Source organism: Alosa sapidissima, chromosome 1 (genome assembly GCF_018492685.1).
Source record: "Alosa sapidissima isolate fAloSap1 chromosome 1, fAloSap1.pri, whole genome shotgun sequence".
In the NCBI taxonomy this organism is placed as follows: domain Eukaryota; kingdom Metazoa; phylum Chordata; class Actinopteri; order Clupeiformes; family Clupeidae; genus Alosa; species Alosa sapidissima.
This window is the reverse complement of record NC_055957.1, coordinates 50122080-50139419: the sequence shown is the minus strand read 5'-3', so window position 1 is coordinate 50139419 and position 17340 is coordinate 50122080. Positions and strand designations below refer to the sequence as shown.

General features: G+C 40.3%; 2 protein-coding genes and 1 long non-coding RNA gene across 7 annotated transcripts in view; all 3 read left to right on the top strand.

Annotated features, from left to right (window-relative positions):
• Positions 1-490: 490 nt before the first annotated feature.
• LOC121679411 lies at positions 491-7077 on the top strand. Of its 3 annotated transcripts, none has more exons than XR_006021336.1 (11): positions 491-525; positions 1417-1494; positions 1730-1838; positions 2066-2171; positions 2399-2502; positions 4991-5099; positions 5329-5437; positions 5647-5728; positions 5887-5969; positions 6708-6767; positions 6982-7077. It is a non-coding gene; the product is annotated as an uncharacterized LOC121679411 (long non-coding RNA). The 3 variants fall into 3 exon arrangements; XR_006021334.1 differs by having other exon boundaries at positions 502-525; positions 5887-5948; XR_006021335.1 differs by lacking the exon at positions 2399-2502 and having other exon boundaries at positions 502-525; positions 5887-5948.
• A 178-nt stretch (positions 7078-7255) lies between these two features.
• LOC121707088 (digestive cysteine proteinase 1-like) lies at positions 7256-14408 on the top strand. The gene is made up of 6 exons (XM_042089421.1): positions 7256-7312; positions 8073-8780; positions 8865-9009; positions 9105-9646; positions 13726-13829; positions 13943-14408. Exons 4-6 carry the CDS (start codon positions 9389-9391, stop codon positions 14019-14021), a joined length of 441 nt encoding a protein of 146 aa, XP_041945355.1. The 5' UTR covers positions 7256-7312; positions 8073-8780; positions 8865-9009; positions 9105-9388; the 3' UTR covers positions 14022-14408.
• Positions 14409-14858: 450 nt separating this feature from the next.
• Positions 14859-17340, top strand: part of LOC121679348 (laminin subunit alpha-3-like) — a 75383-nt gene continuing 72901 nt past the window's right edge. For all 3 annotated transcript variants that reach the window (XM_042058281.1, XM_042058280.1, XM_042058279.1), the window contains exons 1-2: positions 14859-15460; positions 15795-15947. In XM_042058281.1, the coding sequence (XP_041914215.1) occupies positions 15197-15460; positions 15795-15947 (417 nt within the window). In that variant the 5' untranslated portion in view covers positions 14859-15196. The remainder of the gene's footprint in view (positions 15461-15794; positions 15948-17340) is intronic.

Here is a 17340-nt window from a genome sequence, read left to right as displayed (position 1 = left end):
TGCCACATAAATGTAACATCAACAAATCACTGAAGTGTAATGACTTGCTGATCATTTGGTGTCATTGCTGCCCATAATTGGAGGCATGGGAGACTGCTCTGGGGCACGTTTCCCAAAACTAAGTTAGCAACTTTGTTGGTTGCAATGCAATTTGCTAACCTGTTCCCTAACAGGTTAGCAACTATGGTTTTGGGAAACGCACCCCTGTATGGCAGTTCAGTAACTGATACTTATGTAGGCCTTGATATATTTATTTTTATGATATAGTTTTTCTACCATGCCACTGCCAACAACTAAAGTGCAAGATGGAAATTACACCATGGAACAGATCTGGCCCTGGTCTGGCATAGATTCGGTGGAAGATGAAGGCCTACAGTATATAGCAGAGTTGCAAGCAAATAATGAATTTCTGCATACCAGTAGGTAGGTTCAGCACCTCAACATCAGACCAGCATTCCTAACATCAATCAACAGACTACCAGTGAAGAAGACAAGGAGAGGAGGCATGCAAGCAGAAAGATATCTGTGAGAGCTTGTAATATAGGCAACGTTTGCAAAGAGTTATATGTTTAACACTCTGTCTGCATCAACCATATTTTAAGAACAATGTTGTTGTTTTATCGTTGTTGAAAAGGACGGACGTCATCAAACCTCATCCCACAATTCAATGCGATACTACAGACGGAGCACTCACGGTATAGCACGGCACGGTAGCCTAGTCTGTGTGTAGCTGCCTGAAGATTCGTGCAGATGAAATAGGCTATGCATGCGGCGATCTTTGTGGCAAGTGTACTTTAATGTACAGTAACAATGTAACGTTAGTTGTAATTAATTCTAACTACTCCGTTTCCACTTCGGCTAACCTTGCCCAACGTAACGTTACCTTAGCATAGCAAGGTTGACTACCGTGACAGGCATGGTACCATGCTAACGTTATTATTACAGTCAGTTACAGTTATGCTGTTATCGTTACTTTTTACAAGTTAGCCATGATGTCAGAAACCAAGAAATATAGAAAACGAGTTTGCACTTTTCGTTTAGGTGTATGACCACTAAGTGAGGTTCAGTCATTTAGCTAGCCTATGGTTGAGTTCGTTCGTGGTTTTGCACGTGGCAGATAAAAATGCATTGAGATCCCTCCAAAAGACTATCTAGCTTAACCTGACTCGAGCTAGGCGGAACGAAATTCATCTGGCGAGAGTCAGAAATATCAAAATATATGATTAATTAATTATATAAAATGTGATCCCCAGGGTGATAAGACTGTAAAATTATATTTTCAAAATGGCACATCAAGCTGTACATTGTTACCTCACAGGTTGCATGTGTCACCATTCAATGTAACTATTGTTATTACACATTTCTACAGTATTTGTCCCGCCTGTGATGTTTACGAAAATGTCTATTTCTTTGTAGCTACTTGCATCACGTTACTGGGGAGTGACCTTACCAGCAACATCTGATCAGCCCTCTTTGATCTCAAATGCGTGTCTGGTAAGCACTTGCTAGTTACATACGTTGCATATCTGGTCTTTTACACGTTTGACCTGATGGATGACAAAGATGATCATATTCTTGAACTCTCTCCCTGAGCATGTGATGTAAATAAGAATCCTGAGTGCATCCATTTCTTTTAAAAGTGACTTGAATTTTGCTCTGTAGTGCTTTAGAAGGACGTTTGAATAAATGGGTGGGATTTAAATACTGACCAGATGGGTTTCTATTCCAGATTTTGATATAGTGCAACAAACCAGCATTAGGTTCATGCATCACGTTACTGGGGAGTGGTTTTACCTGCTACATCTCATCGACCCTCTTTGATCTCAAATACGTGTCTGGTAAGCTTGCTAGCTACATATCTGGTCTTTTTCATGTTTGACCTGATGGATGACAATGATGATCATATTCTTGAACTCTCTCCCTGAGCATGTGATGTAAATAAGAATCCTGAGTGCATCCATTTCTTTTAAAAGTGACTTGAATTTTGCTCTAGTGCTTTAGAAGGACGTTTGAATAAATGGGTGGGATTTAAATACTGACCAGATCATATGGGTTTCTATTCCAGATTTTGATATAGTGCAACAAACATGCAAGTTCATGCATCACGTTACTGGGGAGTGGTTTTACCTGCTACATCTCATCGACCCTCTTTGATCTCAAATACGTGTCTGGTAAGCTTGCTAGCTACATATCTGGTCTTTTTCATGTTTGACCTGATGGATGACAATGATGATCATATTCTTGAACTCTCTCCCTGAGCATGTGATGTAAATAAGAATCCTGAGTGCATCCATTTCTTTTAAAAGTGACTTGAATTTTGCTCTAGTGCTTTAGAAGGACGTTTGAATAAATGGGTGGGATTTAAATACTGACCAGATCATATGGGTTTCTATTCCAGATTTTGATATAGTGCAACAAACATGCAAGTTCATGCATCATGTTACTGGGGAGTGGTTTTACCTGCTACATCTCATCGACCCTCTGATCTCAAATACGTGTCTGGTAAGCTTGCTAGCTACATATCTGGGGCGTCATGTACAAAGACTGACTGCGTGGATTTCATACTAAAACATTGCGTACGTGCAAACCTGAAAAGTAGCGTACGCACAAAAAAATCCTGATGTATGAAACTGTGCGTACGCAGCATTCCACGCAGCTGTTCTTTTTTAAATTTATTTTTTTTTAAGTATATTTTTTGGGGTTTTTATGCCTTTAATTAGATAGGATAGTGGAGATTGACAAGAAGTGAGTGGGAGAGAGAGTCAGGGTGGGATCCGGAAAGGACCACGGGGCAGGAATCGAACCCGGGTCGCCGGCGTACGGTGCAGGTGCCCCAGCCAGTCGCGCCACTGCTGGGGCCTCCACGCAGCTTATCTTTGTACATCCCAATTAACGTGAAGTTAAGCGTATGCACGAGCATTACACTCCACCCTCTCTCCTCCCTTAAAGGGGTGGTTCAGGATTTTGGACATAAGACCTTATTTCCAAGTAAGCAAGTGTGATATTTATCAGTGGAGACCGTTTTCAGCACGTTTCATCCAGTCCTTCTAATTGCAGAGTTCGCAGGTGCTAGGCTAGCGCAAGTCAACGGTATGTGCTAGCCTGCCACTAAGGACAGTCTTACCCACTCCAAAGTACACCTGAGGCAAATTCCAGACAATCGATGTAAATGTCTGTGTTGATAGAATAGTGTAAGAAATACAACTACCCTTGCATCGCGTTGCAATAGTTATACTTTGGTCCCTAAAGTTGTTAGTAGTCATTTTGCAACTCAGCGGCGGACTGATATTACCAAGGCTACTACTAGGTATCCCCATTGGAGTGCGCTTTACTGTTTAGTTTTCGGCGCAGTACTACTAACCGGAGCAAGTATAATTCCGCCGCTGCTAAGAAACTAGTCCCTCAAAATGTAATGCGATCGTTGAAATGCAAGGATAGAATAACGTTAGAAATAACACTGTCAATACAGACATTTACATCGATAGTCTGGCATTATAATTTATTTGCCTCGGGTGTACTTTGGAGTGGGTAAGACTGTCTTTAGTGGCAGGCTAGCACATACCGTTGACTTGCGCTAGCCTAGCACCTGCGAACTCTGCAATTAGAAGGACTGGATGAAACGTGTTGAAAACGGTCTCCACTGATAAATATCACACTTGCTTACTTGGAAATGAGGTCCTATGTCCAAAATCCTGAACCACCCCTTTAATCACACTCATTTTAATATGCTAACTAGAAGGCCACTCGAGAGCGCAGACCTCCGCGAAGACAAAATGGCCTATCCCGCAATATTAATAACAATGAAAACTCATTTGTGGATCCATTCACTTGAACCTGCTCCAAAGTTTAATAATTGAAATCATCAAATTAATAAAAAAAAGTTTATCTCCAGCGAATGCGAGGTAGAAGTGCTTATCTGACGAAATGGCAAGAATCTTACGACTTTATCATCTAATTAATAACAAAAAAAAAAACAGTAGTGGCAGAGCGTAGCAGTGGCTAGCTATAGGGTCAGAGACCGTGGCAGAATTATTTGTCAGTCTGCAAGTAGGTGACGGGGTTCGCATAACTGGGTTTGATGCATTTGAACCATTACAACACAACTGCATTAATTAAAAAAACATTAAATCAATCGTGTCCAAGTAGGCTACCACGCATCGTGCACTCGAGGTGGAATAAACAAAAGTTGATCTAGGCCACATCGCCACAACATTACGATTTCTGGATCATATCCCTATATTTGCACACAAGTGTGATAACAATAATGAGAATGCTTACTCGAGGAAAGTCAAAGTATCCTATGCAGTCAATCACACTAAGGGAAATAGCTTATATCCACGCTTATTAGTCAGCCTATCTATTCTATCTATATGTGTAAGCTATAGGTTTCACATTCCCCTTTAATTCGTATCCTCTAATAAGTCTACAGTTGTCATTATAGATAGGTTGTTGCATAACTTAGTAGAATTTGAGCATGTTGCATGTCCATTTATATAGAAACATAGGCCTACTTTCGAAGTGTTATCATTTTTAATAACCCATGTTTCAAAATATACTGTGCAAATAAAGGCCTAGACTCGCGATCAGTGTTGTTGCGCTGCATTACCTCTAAGTGTCGCCAACTGACGATACACATTGGAAATGTGCGTACACCAGACATGAAGTTTGCGTGGAGGACTGCACATTCTCACGTTCAAGTCAGTCTTCGTACATCCGGAAGTGAGTGTGAGAAGTGGCGTACGCAGCATTTTTGTGCATATGCAAGCTTTGTACATGAGGCCCCTGGTCTTTTTCATGTTTGACCTGATGGATGACAATGATGATCCTATTCTTGAACTCTCTCCCTGAGCATGTGATGTAAATAAGAATCCTGAGTGCATCCATTTCTTTTAAAAACGACTTGAATTTTGCGCTGTAATGCTTTAGAAGGACATTTGAATAAAGGGGTGGGATTTAAATACTGACCAGATCATATGGGTTTCTATTCCAGATTTTAATATAGTGCAACAAACCAGCATGAAGTTCATGCATCACGTTACTGGGGAGTGGTTTTACCTGATACATCTCATCGACCCTCTTTGATCTCAAATACGTGTCTGGTAAGCTTGCTAGCTACATATCTGGTCTTTTTCATGTTTGACCTGATGGATGACAATGATGATCCTATTCTTGAACTCTCTCCCTGAGCATGTGATGTAAATAAGAATCCTGAGTGCATCCATTTCTTTTAAAAACGACTTGAATTTTGCGCTGTAATGCTTTAGAAGGACATTTCAATAAAGGGGTGGGATTTAAATACTGATCAGATCATATGGGTTTCTATTCCAGATTTTGATATAGTGCAACAAACCAGCATGAAGTTCATGCATCATGTTACTGGGGAGTGGCTTTACCTGCTACATCTCATCGACCCTCTTTGATCTCAAATACGTGTCTGGTAAGCTTGCTAGCTACATATCTGGTCTTTTTCACGTTTGACCTGATGGATGACAATGATGATCCTATTCTTGAACTCTCTCCCTGAGCATGTGATGTAAATAAGAATCCTGAGTGCGTCCATTTCTTTTAAAAGTGACTTAAATTTTGCTCTGCAGTGCTTCAGAAGGATTTGTGGAATTGACCAGATCATTTGGGTTTCTATTCCAGATTTTGGTGCAATAAGCCAGCATGGAGTTCAAAACCCGATTTACTCATTTGAAGTAACTGGGTGAAATCTCAGCCCGTTTTGGTGAGTCCAAGACCAGCCAATTTAAATGTATAATGTTCCTCAATTTATATGAACAATTTGGCAGTTTTTGGATTCCTATCTTGGGACATTTGAGGAAAACAACATGCCATCATGTCTGTTTTGATTCTCAGCATGATGTCCTTTCTGTCTGTCTGCAGGCACAGTCACCAATGTCCGTGCCAAAGAAGTAGTAGAACATGGCGTGGAAGGACTATGAACGGTACCGATGTGTCCCAACACTGTGGGTTTACATGGACAGTTTTTTTTTTGTCATTCTGATTAAACTATTCCGATTGAAAAATTTGTGCTATCTGTTTACATGGTGTACATTCTATTTTGATCAGGTGCTTACAGACGCTCTAGAATCTTTGATCGGAATAGCCATTGTTCCTTTTCTTTACCTTGAGAAGATAAGGCCCATTCACACCAAGAACGATAATGATGACTATAAATAAATATCGTTCTTGTTAATAGGAATGACGACGTTCACACAAACTATAACGATAACGATATGAAGAACGATATCATTGGGGATCACTTTCAGAACGATTTTCAGAACGATAAAAAGCTAATCGCCAATCAGAACCCATCAAATTTTAACCGTCACATTCATTAACACAAGGAGAGACTTTGTTTATCGTTGTTCAGTGTGAACGCTTTTATCGTAATGGTTATAGTTATCGTTATAGTTGTCGTTCTTGGTGTGAATAAGCCTATAGAGCAGGCAATCCGATTGAACGTATACATGGCTGTTCAATTGGAATAAGAACAGAGGGCACCACCTCTTTCATTCCATTAAGAATTTTAATCAGATCGGTGGTTTTATTCCGATCAGAGTGTTTATGTGCTATTTTTATTCCAATTGAGCAATTCTTTCCATTTTAATCGGAATAAAAGTGTCCATGTAAACCCATTTACTGATGTGTGATTATGATGAGTATGGTATTGACTTATGGCATTTCTGTGGCCCCGTACTCAGTTGTTCCAACTACTACAATGGTGTAACAGGACTGGCTGCGATCCCCTAAATGGATAACAGGTGAGCTTAGACAGTTATATTTATTTCTTGACATTTCTTTTTGTCAAGAAAAATTATTATGATAATACTCTTTTTGAACTCTCTGAGCTGCTGATGTTGACAAGAAATCTGACATCATCCTTCTTGTTTTTGTTCTTTTATTTTTTATGACCTTTTTTGACTGCCCTGGAAAGATTTTTGTCTGCTTAATGTGTACTGCTTTTACTTGTTACAGGTCAAAAGATGATTAAATATGAAAGGGCTTCTACACTGCAAAGGCATCTGCAAGAAGACTTCAATTATACAGTTGTCAATAAATTGTTGTGCTCTATGATGGTCCTCTTTGTGTTAGTTGATCTGTACAACAGTTGAACATTCTGAATTGATTGGCGTTTGGCTTAAAACATTTAACACACTGTAACTAACTGTAAACGACTTTGAAATCAAGGCACATTTCATGAAATACCAATGCAATATTGAGAGTTCTCTAGAAGATACATTACATTTTCAGGATAGTTTTCAGACTTGATTGTTGTCCCTACATCTAGGGAAAAGCCAGCCTTGTGGTAAAGAGCAGCTGGTATCCACTAAGTGTTAGCTCTGGCAGATTAAGAATATGAAGGATAAAATGAGAAGTAATTCCACAACGAAGTTTATTAATGCAAGTGTATCATTTTGAACTTTCAATGTTTTGCTTTTCAAACAGCAAAACTAATATGTGGATGAAATATTTGAGATAAAGGCCAAAGATGAATACAATTACCAAGAACATGACATTGTAACCTGACCGTGTGCATACATTTGATTAGGCGACAGGAGCATTCACCCAAACAATCCACCAGGTGTCAGTCGTGCAGCATTTCACTCAGCCATATAGACTAGGAAATTGGAACGTTTCCAGTGCTGACATCTTCCTACTGCGAGTATGTGCTTTGCAATCAATGTGGGAATACAACGGATACATTAAAGGTTAAGGCATAGGCCTACGCATATTAATCCTAAATAAACCACTGTATTTGCTCTAAAATGCAGCAATTCGACATGTTCACATTAAAATCGCTGGTCAAAGTCCACATGAACTGATAGCCTAGACTAATTAAACTACAAAGTGATGACAAGTCCACAACTGGGAAACATACAGAAATCTTCTCCAAATGTCCCAGATGTTGTTCCCATGTCTCGGCATGAATGAGGTGAGTATAAGGGCAGCAGAGATGATCAAGTTAGTTTTCATTAGTTGAAGATTTCCCTCTGGCGCCCATGATTATTTGTCCAAACATAAATGTGGTAACATCTGTGTTATATGTATCATAGCACGCGCACTAGGCAACTTTAGTTCACAGGTCCGCTGCAGTCACCATGATGGTCGCACAGGCTAGCTCAAAACTGTTGACATCTGTGGTATTGGTGTATGTGTGTGTGTTAAATGGCACAATGTAAAGTGACCTATTAGCACTGTGCAATATGCCTACTCGTGCATTCAACGCCTTTTGATATGCAACGTGTCCGGAAGATTCATTTATTTTCTGTTCAGTAGCCTAGGCAGTGCAGACTGTTCAGGGAAGTCGCTGCACCTGTAGGCTCAGTTGGCCTACATGCTGAGCCAATTAGCCCATGTTTGATGGAGTACATGCTCAAACGTATTTTTGCATGTTTGACATTAACGTTTAATGTGACTATTATATGTAGCCTATTTGTTTTGCATGATAGCCTAATTATAGGGCATTGATATAGGGCCTACACAGCATATTGTTTTTGCTCGATGGTGTTTTATGCCCCCAACGTCGAGGCAGGGCTGCCACCGCTGACTTAAAGGCACCTAATCCTAAACCTAACCTAACCTTATCCATGCTGAACCCTAGTGCTTTTCAGGCAGCGCTGCCTTGAAGACAACGTTAGGGGCATAAAACACCAAGAAACATTGTGCTCAGTCCTCTGCCACTGTTGGAATTTCCTTTGCGTCTCACCACCACCACAGTCGAGGTTGGCTGGCGAAATTGGAAGGCGAAGAACAAAGTTAATATACCCTCAGCTGTAAGTATAGGCACACATTCTATTGGTGATTTCAAATTGCCTATAGGCTACCTATGTTTTTATTTCTTTCCTGTGCACTTTCAGGCTAATGATAAATTCCGTAAGAATATATGGGCAGAGAATCAGGCAGCTGCCACATATGGGCAGAGAATCAGGCAGCTGCCACAACAAGAAATACTTGGAGGGCAAAAGTCGCTTTATCATGGACCTGAATGAGCTGGCCACCCTGGTAAGTGACTGGTCTTATGGTGTTCTATGAACTCTTCCATTTCTTATTGTGAAGGCAAACACTACGTCCCTTTTGACAATGTTGTACACGTGTAGACACCTGAGGAGTATGGCGTTCGACTGGGAGCAAAAACTACATCAAGTGAAGAAGGGAGACGAGGACGGAAGCCCACGTCACGCCTCAGACTGGACTATAGGACACTGGGCTTTGTAACCCCTGTAAAGAATCAGGTACTTCTTAAATTAACCTAATATGGGTAGCGAGAACTTGTGTTGACAAATCTGGTAAGTTTAAGAGGAAGATGATGCACACATTTAATTTCCCACCTACAACCTCCTTTTCTGCTGTGAGCATATGACCACCTGGAGGATGCTTCTCGATGTCACTACACTTCATTCTAAAACCCAGACTTCTTTCAAAGGGGTGGTGTGGGTCTTGGTTTATTTTAGCAACAGGGTCAATTGAAGGTCAGCATTTTAAGAAGACGAGACACCTCATTTCACTGAGTGAACAAAACCTGGTCGACTGTTTCACAACTCAGACATATGGGTGCAATGGAGGATGGATGGGGGAAGCAATGCAGTTTGTTAAAAATAAAGGCATTCATTTGGAGGCAAATTATCCATACGTTGCCCGGGTAAGTACATGTAACTTGAAAACAGTGGACTGATGTACGGGTGGTTATTGTTTTATTGAATTATTAAATGAAGGCTTAATTATAATTGTCTGTCTGTATATAGACTGTGCCCTGGTGCAACAACAACCTAGCCTGAATCCGCCCGTCTACGTACTTCCGCTCAATTTAATTTTGCTTCAGTGTAGTCAAGAGTCTGGTTTACGAGGCTAACAACAACCACCTACAGCTCAACATCTCCAAGACCAAAGAAATGGCTGGATTTTAGGAAGAAAAGGCCTGATCCAGACACAGTTACCATCCCAGGGAAAGAGGTGGAAGTGAACTGGTCCTCAGCAATAGAAACCTTTGAGTACAGCTGGACAATAAGCTGGACTGGTCCATCCACATGGAGGCTCTGTATAAAAAAAGGACAAGGCAGATTGTACTTTTAAAGAAGGCTGCATTCTTTTAACATCAGCAAGGCTCTGCTGTGCACATCAAACCATGGTGGCCAGTGCTCTTTTCTTTGGTGTGGTGTGCTGAGGGGAGGATGCTCGAACAGCAGACCAGAACAGAACTAGAAAATGTAATTTTAAGGAAATTACCAGTGCATGAAAATATAAACATACTGTATATTAACATAAAATGCAAAACAAACTTTTATTTGGAAACAGTTGGCAGGAGTCATAGTTGATAACAATTGACAGTTGAAATGGCTGAACAGTTAAATAGTTGAATAGTTTAAATAGTTAAATTATTTAATAGTGAATTATTGTAGTGAGGACATTTATTTTGAAACAGTTGTGGGCAGAGGAAATAGTTGATCAGGATCTAGTTTTAAGAGAGCCAGATTGCATGCTTAAAGCCTGAGGCAGAGTATATAGTTTAAAAGTTAAATGTAGATGGGTCATTCCACGTCAATTGAACCAGGGCCCACGCACTTAGGTCTCAAAAAATTCTGAAGAAATTACCAGGTGTACCTATGTTATCCAGGAGACACACTGTAAAATTACTCTTATGTAAAATCTATACTTTCCAAGATGCAGCCTATTTTACGGGGGGGGGGGGGTGTCGATTTTGGTCGGCCTCTTTTTTTTGTCGAAGTTCACAAGCCCACAGCGCAATAACTAACCATGTAGGAGGCTCAAATTTTGCTTGCTGGTACATAAATAAGAATAGTATGTAGCAAAATCGTCACGCTTGGTCTGGATGATCCTGCATGGTCATAGTTGTCCCTCAAAGTTGATCAAAATTTCTTTTTTATTTTCCACCCTGAACATGGGCAAAATGCCCCATTGACATCAATATGTTTTATGTAGAGTTACCACAGTGCCACCTGTGGTTGTATAGAGTAACCTGTGGTAGCTCTATACAAAACATATTGATCTCAATGGTGCATTTTGCCCATGTTCAGGGTGGAAAATAAAAAAGAAAGATTTGCAGAAGACAAGTCAAATTGGTGTTTTTAAAAAGAAAGGCTCATGGAGAATAAAGAAAAAAATATAAAAAAATTATTTGCATATTCCCACAAGGTGTTTGGGTGCTCTGAAAATGAGAACCAAAATGATTTTTCAGACTTGTAAGGTCTGCTGTTCAGACCCTGAAGGAATTTATTTTCTGTTCATTGCTTTTTGTGAGAGTGTTTCTACTTATCTCAGTAAGGAAAATAAATCAAGAGTCTATGTTGAGTACAAATATGTCTTCTGAAGGCCTAAACAGAGCCCAGCCAAAAACTCCAATAAAACTTGTATCAACTTTGAGGGACAGCTATGACCATGCAGGATTATCCAGACCAAACATGACGATTTTGCTACATACTATTCTTATTTATGTACCAGCATGCAAAATTTGAGCCTCCTACATGGTTTAGTTCTTGTGCTGTGGGCTTGTGAACTTTGACAAAAAAAAGAGGCCGACCAAAATCGACACCCCCCTCCCTCTGTAAAACTGGACGTATCTTGGAAAGTATTGATCTTACCTAACAGTAATTTTACAGTGTGTCTCCTGGGTAACATAGGTACACCTGGTAATTTTTTCAGAATTTTTTGAGACCTAAGTGCGTGGGCCCTGGTTTAATTGACGTGGAATGACCCAGATAGTGTAATGGGTGTTGATAGACAGAAAGTTGAATGGATGTTGATGGGCAGATTTTTTAATGGATGTTGATGGATAGTTTAATGGGTGGATGAGTGAATGGTTTGAAGAGGATGAATGGATAGAAAGTTGGTTAAAATGTGCCTTATATCCTTGTAGAATGGAGAGACACAGAGAGAGTTGGCCTAGTTGAGCAGAAAGCAGTACAGCTGGAAGTTGATACAGGTGCAAATCAAGTTAATTAGCCCATTGTGATGTCATAGTGCCAATGCAAAGTCTATGGGGAAAATAAGCTTGTTTTTTATTAATCTCAAAAAGAAGAAGACTTCGGATAACAGAACAGTGCATTTTCATGCACTGTAATTAATTAGCTAATCAAGAAGGCTGGTTCCCTTAATTGTATACAAACAGGACACAATCCAGCAGGTGGCAGAGGATAGAGCGCTCAACACTGCATTCAATTCTGGACAATCACACCCACCCAGTACATGCCCCGGGAATGTTCGGCACCGCACGGTCACTCGCAGGTTGATCCTACTAAGTTGTAGGACTGAACGCTGCAGGAAGTCTTTCCTACCAGCTGCTATCAGACTGTTTAATGTGCAGTGTCTGTATGTACCATTTATTACAGTGCATGAAAATGCACTGTTCTGTTATCCGAAGTCGTCGTCTTCTTCTCACCAAATTTCTGCGTCTAATTCAGCTTCAACCGTTTAACGTAGAAACTTCATTCAAACTTTGCAGCGTAGGTCTTGAAAAGGACACTTGAGGAATGTATTTTTGACTTTTGTAAACTTTATACTTTTTGAGATATTAACAAAAAACAAGCTTATTTTTCCCCATAGACTTTGCATTGGCACTATGACATCACAATGGGCTAATTTACTTGATTTGCACCTGTATCAACTTCCAGCTGCTCAACTAGGACCCATCAAAGGGCCAGTTAAACTGATTGCACCTGTATCAACTGCTTTCTGATCAACTAGGCCAACTATCTCTGTGTCTCTTCATTCTATAAGGATAAGGCACATTCCATCCAACGTTCTATCCATTTATCCCTTTTCAAACCATTCACTCATCGACCCATTAAACTATCCATCAACATCCATTAAACAATCAGCCTATCAACATCCATTCAACTTTCTGTCTAACAACATCCATTACACTATCTACATTCAACTTTTAAACTATATACTCTGTCTCAGGCTTTAAGCATACAATCTGGCTCTCTCTTAACACTACAGATTCCTCTGCCCACAACTGTTTCAAAATAAATGTCCCCACTACAGTAATTCACTATTAAATAATTTAACTATTTAAACTACTCAACTATTTAACTGTTCAGCCATTTCAACTGTCAGCCATTACAACGGTTTCCAAATAAAAGTTTGTTTTGTATTTTATGTTAATATACAGTATGTTGCATTTTCATGCACTGGTAATTTCCTCGAAATTACATTTTCTAGTTTTTTATACACAATCTTTTGAACCTTCTATCTTTATTATCCATGTACATTTGTGACATTACAGTAAACTAAACTTATTCTGCAATACCTATGCCCTGTATCATTGTCAGTTGGTATGGTCATGCAATGCTGTGTGTGTTGCTTTAATGCAGTGGGCGTAGACTCTGCATGTGTGGGAGTAAATGTGTTGTGGTTTTCTGATAATGCGTAGCTTGTCTCTGTCTCTCTATCTCTCTCTCTCTCTATATATATATATATATATATATATATATATATATATATATATATATATATATATATATATATAGCGGCAACAATGTCAACATGATTAAGGCCCAGTTGGCACCAAAATCGAGAACCATGTAAGGGTGCGTGGTGACGAAGATGCTTTGGCTGATGCACTGAGAGCAGTTGGGCCAATCACTGTTGGAGTGGATTCTGGGAAATCTAGCTACCACTTCTACCGATCAGGTGATTATGTACCAGTCAGTGACCGTAGGCTGTGTATCAGAAGATGGTAATACACTATCCCTTTATTAGGTATATGATGAGCCATCCTTCAGCACCAAGTATGTAAACCACACAGTTCTATTGGTGGGCTATGGGTTTGAGAAAGGAGTTCTATACTGGATCATAAAGAACAGGTTGGATTGAATATTGGCTGGATTTGAGAGAATAATTTGTATGACTACTTAAAAGATTTCTTATTTTCAGGCCTATACCAAATCTTGTTTTTGTTTTCCCTTTTTTGCTCTAGCTGGGGCACTGGCTGGGGAGAGATTGGCTACATGAGAATGGTCAGAGATGGGAGAAACATCTGTGGCATTGCCAACTGAGTGTGTCCAGTTATGTGAACCCAGCTCACAGGGATTCAGTTAGTGACTTGTCACTACTTATTGCCATCAGAATTATGTTGGAATAAACATCATTGACATATGAACGATGCTGAGCTTTTCTTGTGAATAACAAAGGTGATCTTGCCTGCAGCCATTAAAACCACCGAATGCGAGAATTGGCACTTGGTCACGTTTAACTAAACACACTGGGTAACTTTTTAGAGTCCTGCATGGGACAGTTCCAAGCTTCAATTACTCAACCAGTCCATTAAAGGGTCAGAGCAGTAGGGCGGCACAGGCAAAGACTGCATTATCCTCTAGGCTTGGGCTACGTCACCATCACAATCAGGGATGTAGTGGTAAAATAAGAGGTGGGTAAACTATGAATTCTGTGATCACAGTGAGGTAGATTGCGCCATGCGGTATCGGATTTTTAAAGATGGCATTCAGTTTGGTGATGGTGGAGGTTATTGTCCAATGTTTATAACAAGCAGTGATAGGCTATTAAATGGTTCCTAGAGTGTTGATGAGTGTACATACTGTGAATGTGGATAATACAGTGTGATTTCTGAATATTAAAAGTTGCAATTGGTGCATAAACTCTTTTGAGAGGTGAATAAACTTTATTTCTGAAATTTCAGAGGTGGATAAACTGCGTTTACTTATGTTTAGTCTCCACTACATCCCTGATCACAATAACCTTAAGTCCCTACATGAACTACATGTTGCCTTATAATTACCCGTTTACATTTGCTAGTCCATTATCAATACATGGCCCCACTCAGAGTAGCCTATATAATTCTGACTAGTCTAATCTAACGACCTGCGCAGTGGTGTGACCCAATCTTGAACAAGGGAAGTTTTTATGTTTTTATCTGTAAAGGGTGCTTGTCAATTCTATGAAGTGTCTGGTAGTTACCCGTTCTTGCCTTGACACTTGATACGCCGGGGGTGGCTCGAACTGTAGGAGGTGGAGGAGATGCGAGCGCAAAAGAGTTGAGAAAAGTATGACACAGGGAGGGACGGGACTAGCCGTGAAACGGCAACGGTGAACATGTCAACATCTTTGGTTACCACACCATGGATTTAGCAGAGGACGTCACATCGGATATTTTCTTGAATGTTTTGTAGCCTACTCCGAAATGAAAACTGCGTAGTTCTCGTAAGTCGTCGTAATGTCAGGAATGGCGAAAACGGGAATTCATTGTTACAGGTTGTTGGCCATCGTCGTCCTATTGGGGAGTGTTGTGAGGACACAGGTGTCAGTTAACGAAATTTCAGGTTTCAGTCTAAGTCCCAAGTACTTCAACTTGGCAACACAGGCACGGATCTCAGCCACCGCTACCTGTGGAGAGGACAAATTAGGAAGACCTAGATCGGATCTTTACTGCAAACTTGTCGGTGGTCCGACTACGGAGCTCTATAGTCATAATATACAGGTAAGAACCTAAATTAGTTTTATTCCCAGTCTATTAAATGTCGCGGAGATTTTGAAATTGAGAGGTTTAACGCGTGGCTTTGATGAGAATGATCTTACAACGTCTTCTGACTGCGCTGGTCACCTGCGCTGGCTGTCCATGACGGTAAAAAAATGCTGTAACGCACGGTACCCAAATCGCCATGTGCCCTTAATGGCATTTGGACTATAACATATTATTCTAGACATTAGTTTGCACTGATCTGCAATCACAGCACGTATTTGTCTTTGCCATTGGAACATCACAGGCTATCAAATGTCATAAATTAGTGAAGTGTGGTTCTTCAACTTTGCAGGGCCAGTTCTGTGAACACTGCAACTCCAATAATCCAACTAAGTCTCATCCAATTACCAATGCAATTGATGGAACTGAGACCTGGTGGCAGAGTCCGCCTCTCTCGCGTGGACTGGAATACAACGAAGTAAACGTCACCTTGGACTTGGGACAGGTGAGTGCCCTGGGCAGAGTGTTTGGCTCTAAGTGTACATTTCCGATAGAGGCGTTTTCAGTGTTGATTGGCATGACTGCTCTGGTGTGCATCTGAGAAATCACAGGGGTGTAGCTGCTTGTGATGTTTGTTGTCCCTATTGTGCTTGTGCGTTTTTTATGAGCATGTGTGATGACACAATTGTTTGCTGTACCAGGTGGCTATCAGGGCAATATCTCACTAGCATCTTAGGCCCTGATGAGAGTGAGAGGGGTTTTGCTGAAGATGGATAAGGTGCAAATACATCAATCGGACTGTGATGTTTGTTGTTGTTAACGGGTCATTCCACGTCAATTCAACCAGGGCCCACGCACTTAGGTCTCAAAAAATTCTGAAAAAATTACCAGGTGTACCTATGTTACCCAGGAGACACACTGTAAATTTACTCTTATGTAAGATCAATACTTTCCAAGATACAGCCAGTTTTACAGGGGGAGGGGGGTGTCGATTTTGTTCGGCCTCTTTTTTTTTTGTCAAAGTTCACAAGCCCACTGCGCAAGAACTAAACCATGTATAAGGCTCAAATTTTGCATGCTGGTACATAAATAGTCCAGTATGTAGCAACATCGTCACGTTTGGTCTGGATAATCCTGCATGGTCATAGCTGTCCCTCAAAGTTGATACAAATTTTATTGGAGTTTTTGGCTGGGCTCTGTTTAAGCCTTCAGAAGACATATTTGTACTCAACATAGGCTCTTGATTTATTTTCCTTACTGAGATAAGTAGAAACACTCTCACAAAAAACAATGAACAGAAAATAAATTCCTTCAGGGTCTGAACAGCAGACTTTACAAGTCTAAAAAATCATTTTGGTTCTCATTTTCAGAGCACCCAAACACCTTGTGGGAATATACAAAGATTTTTTAAATATTTTTTTCTTTATTCTCCACGATCTTTTCTTTTCAAAAACACCAATTTGACTTGTCTTATGCAAATCTTTCTTTTTCACTTTCCACCCTGAACATGGACAAAATGCACCATTGACATTAATATGTTTTGTATAGAGCTACCACAGGTTACTCTATACAACCACAGGTGGCAGTGTGGTGACTATATATAAAACATATTGATGTCAAAGGGGCATTTTGCCCATGTTCAGGGTGCGTAGAGACCTAAGTGCGTGGGCCCTGGTTGAACTGACGTAGAATGACCCTAATGTTAATGAACATTGTATATCAGTTACTGATTATCTGTCCCACACAGTCGAGGGAAATGTTGGTATATCTGTGTTGTGTATGTGCTTGTATGTTTGGCAGGATTAGGGGCACCCCAACATGGAGTCATGTTTAAAGATGAAATTTGTGTAGTTGCAAGTAAACTCCTACAGACACATATTGATTCATGCGCTTAGATG

What these genes read in the sequence shown, in the direction of transcription:
- LOC121707088 (XM_042089421.1), top strand. Translation starts at nt 9,389, where the DNA reads ATGTCACTACACTTCATTCTAAAACCCAGACTTCTTTCAAAGGGGTGG. An exon ending in ATTATCCATACGTTGCCCGG is followed by an intron (nt 9,647 to 13,725) that starts GTAAGTACATGT and finishes TCCCTTTATTAG; the next exon opens with GTATATGATGAGCCATCCTT. An exon ending in TACTGGATCATAAAGAACAG is followed by an intron (nt 13,830 to 13,942) that starts GTTGGATTGAAT and finishes TTTTTGCTCTAG; the next exon opens with CTGGGGCACTGGCTGGGGAG.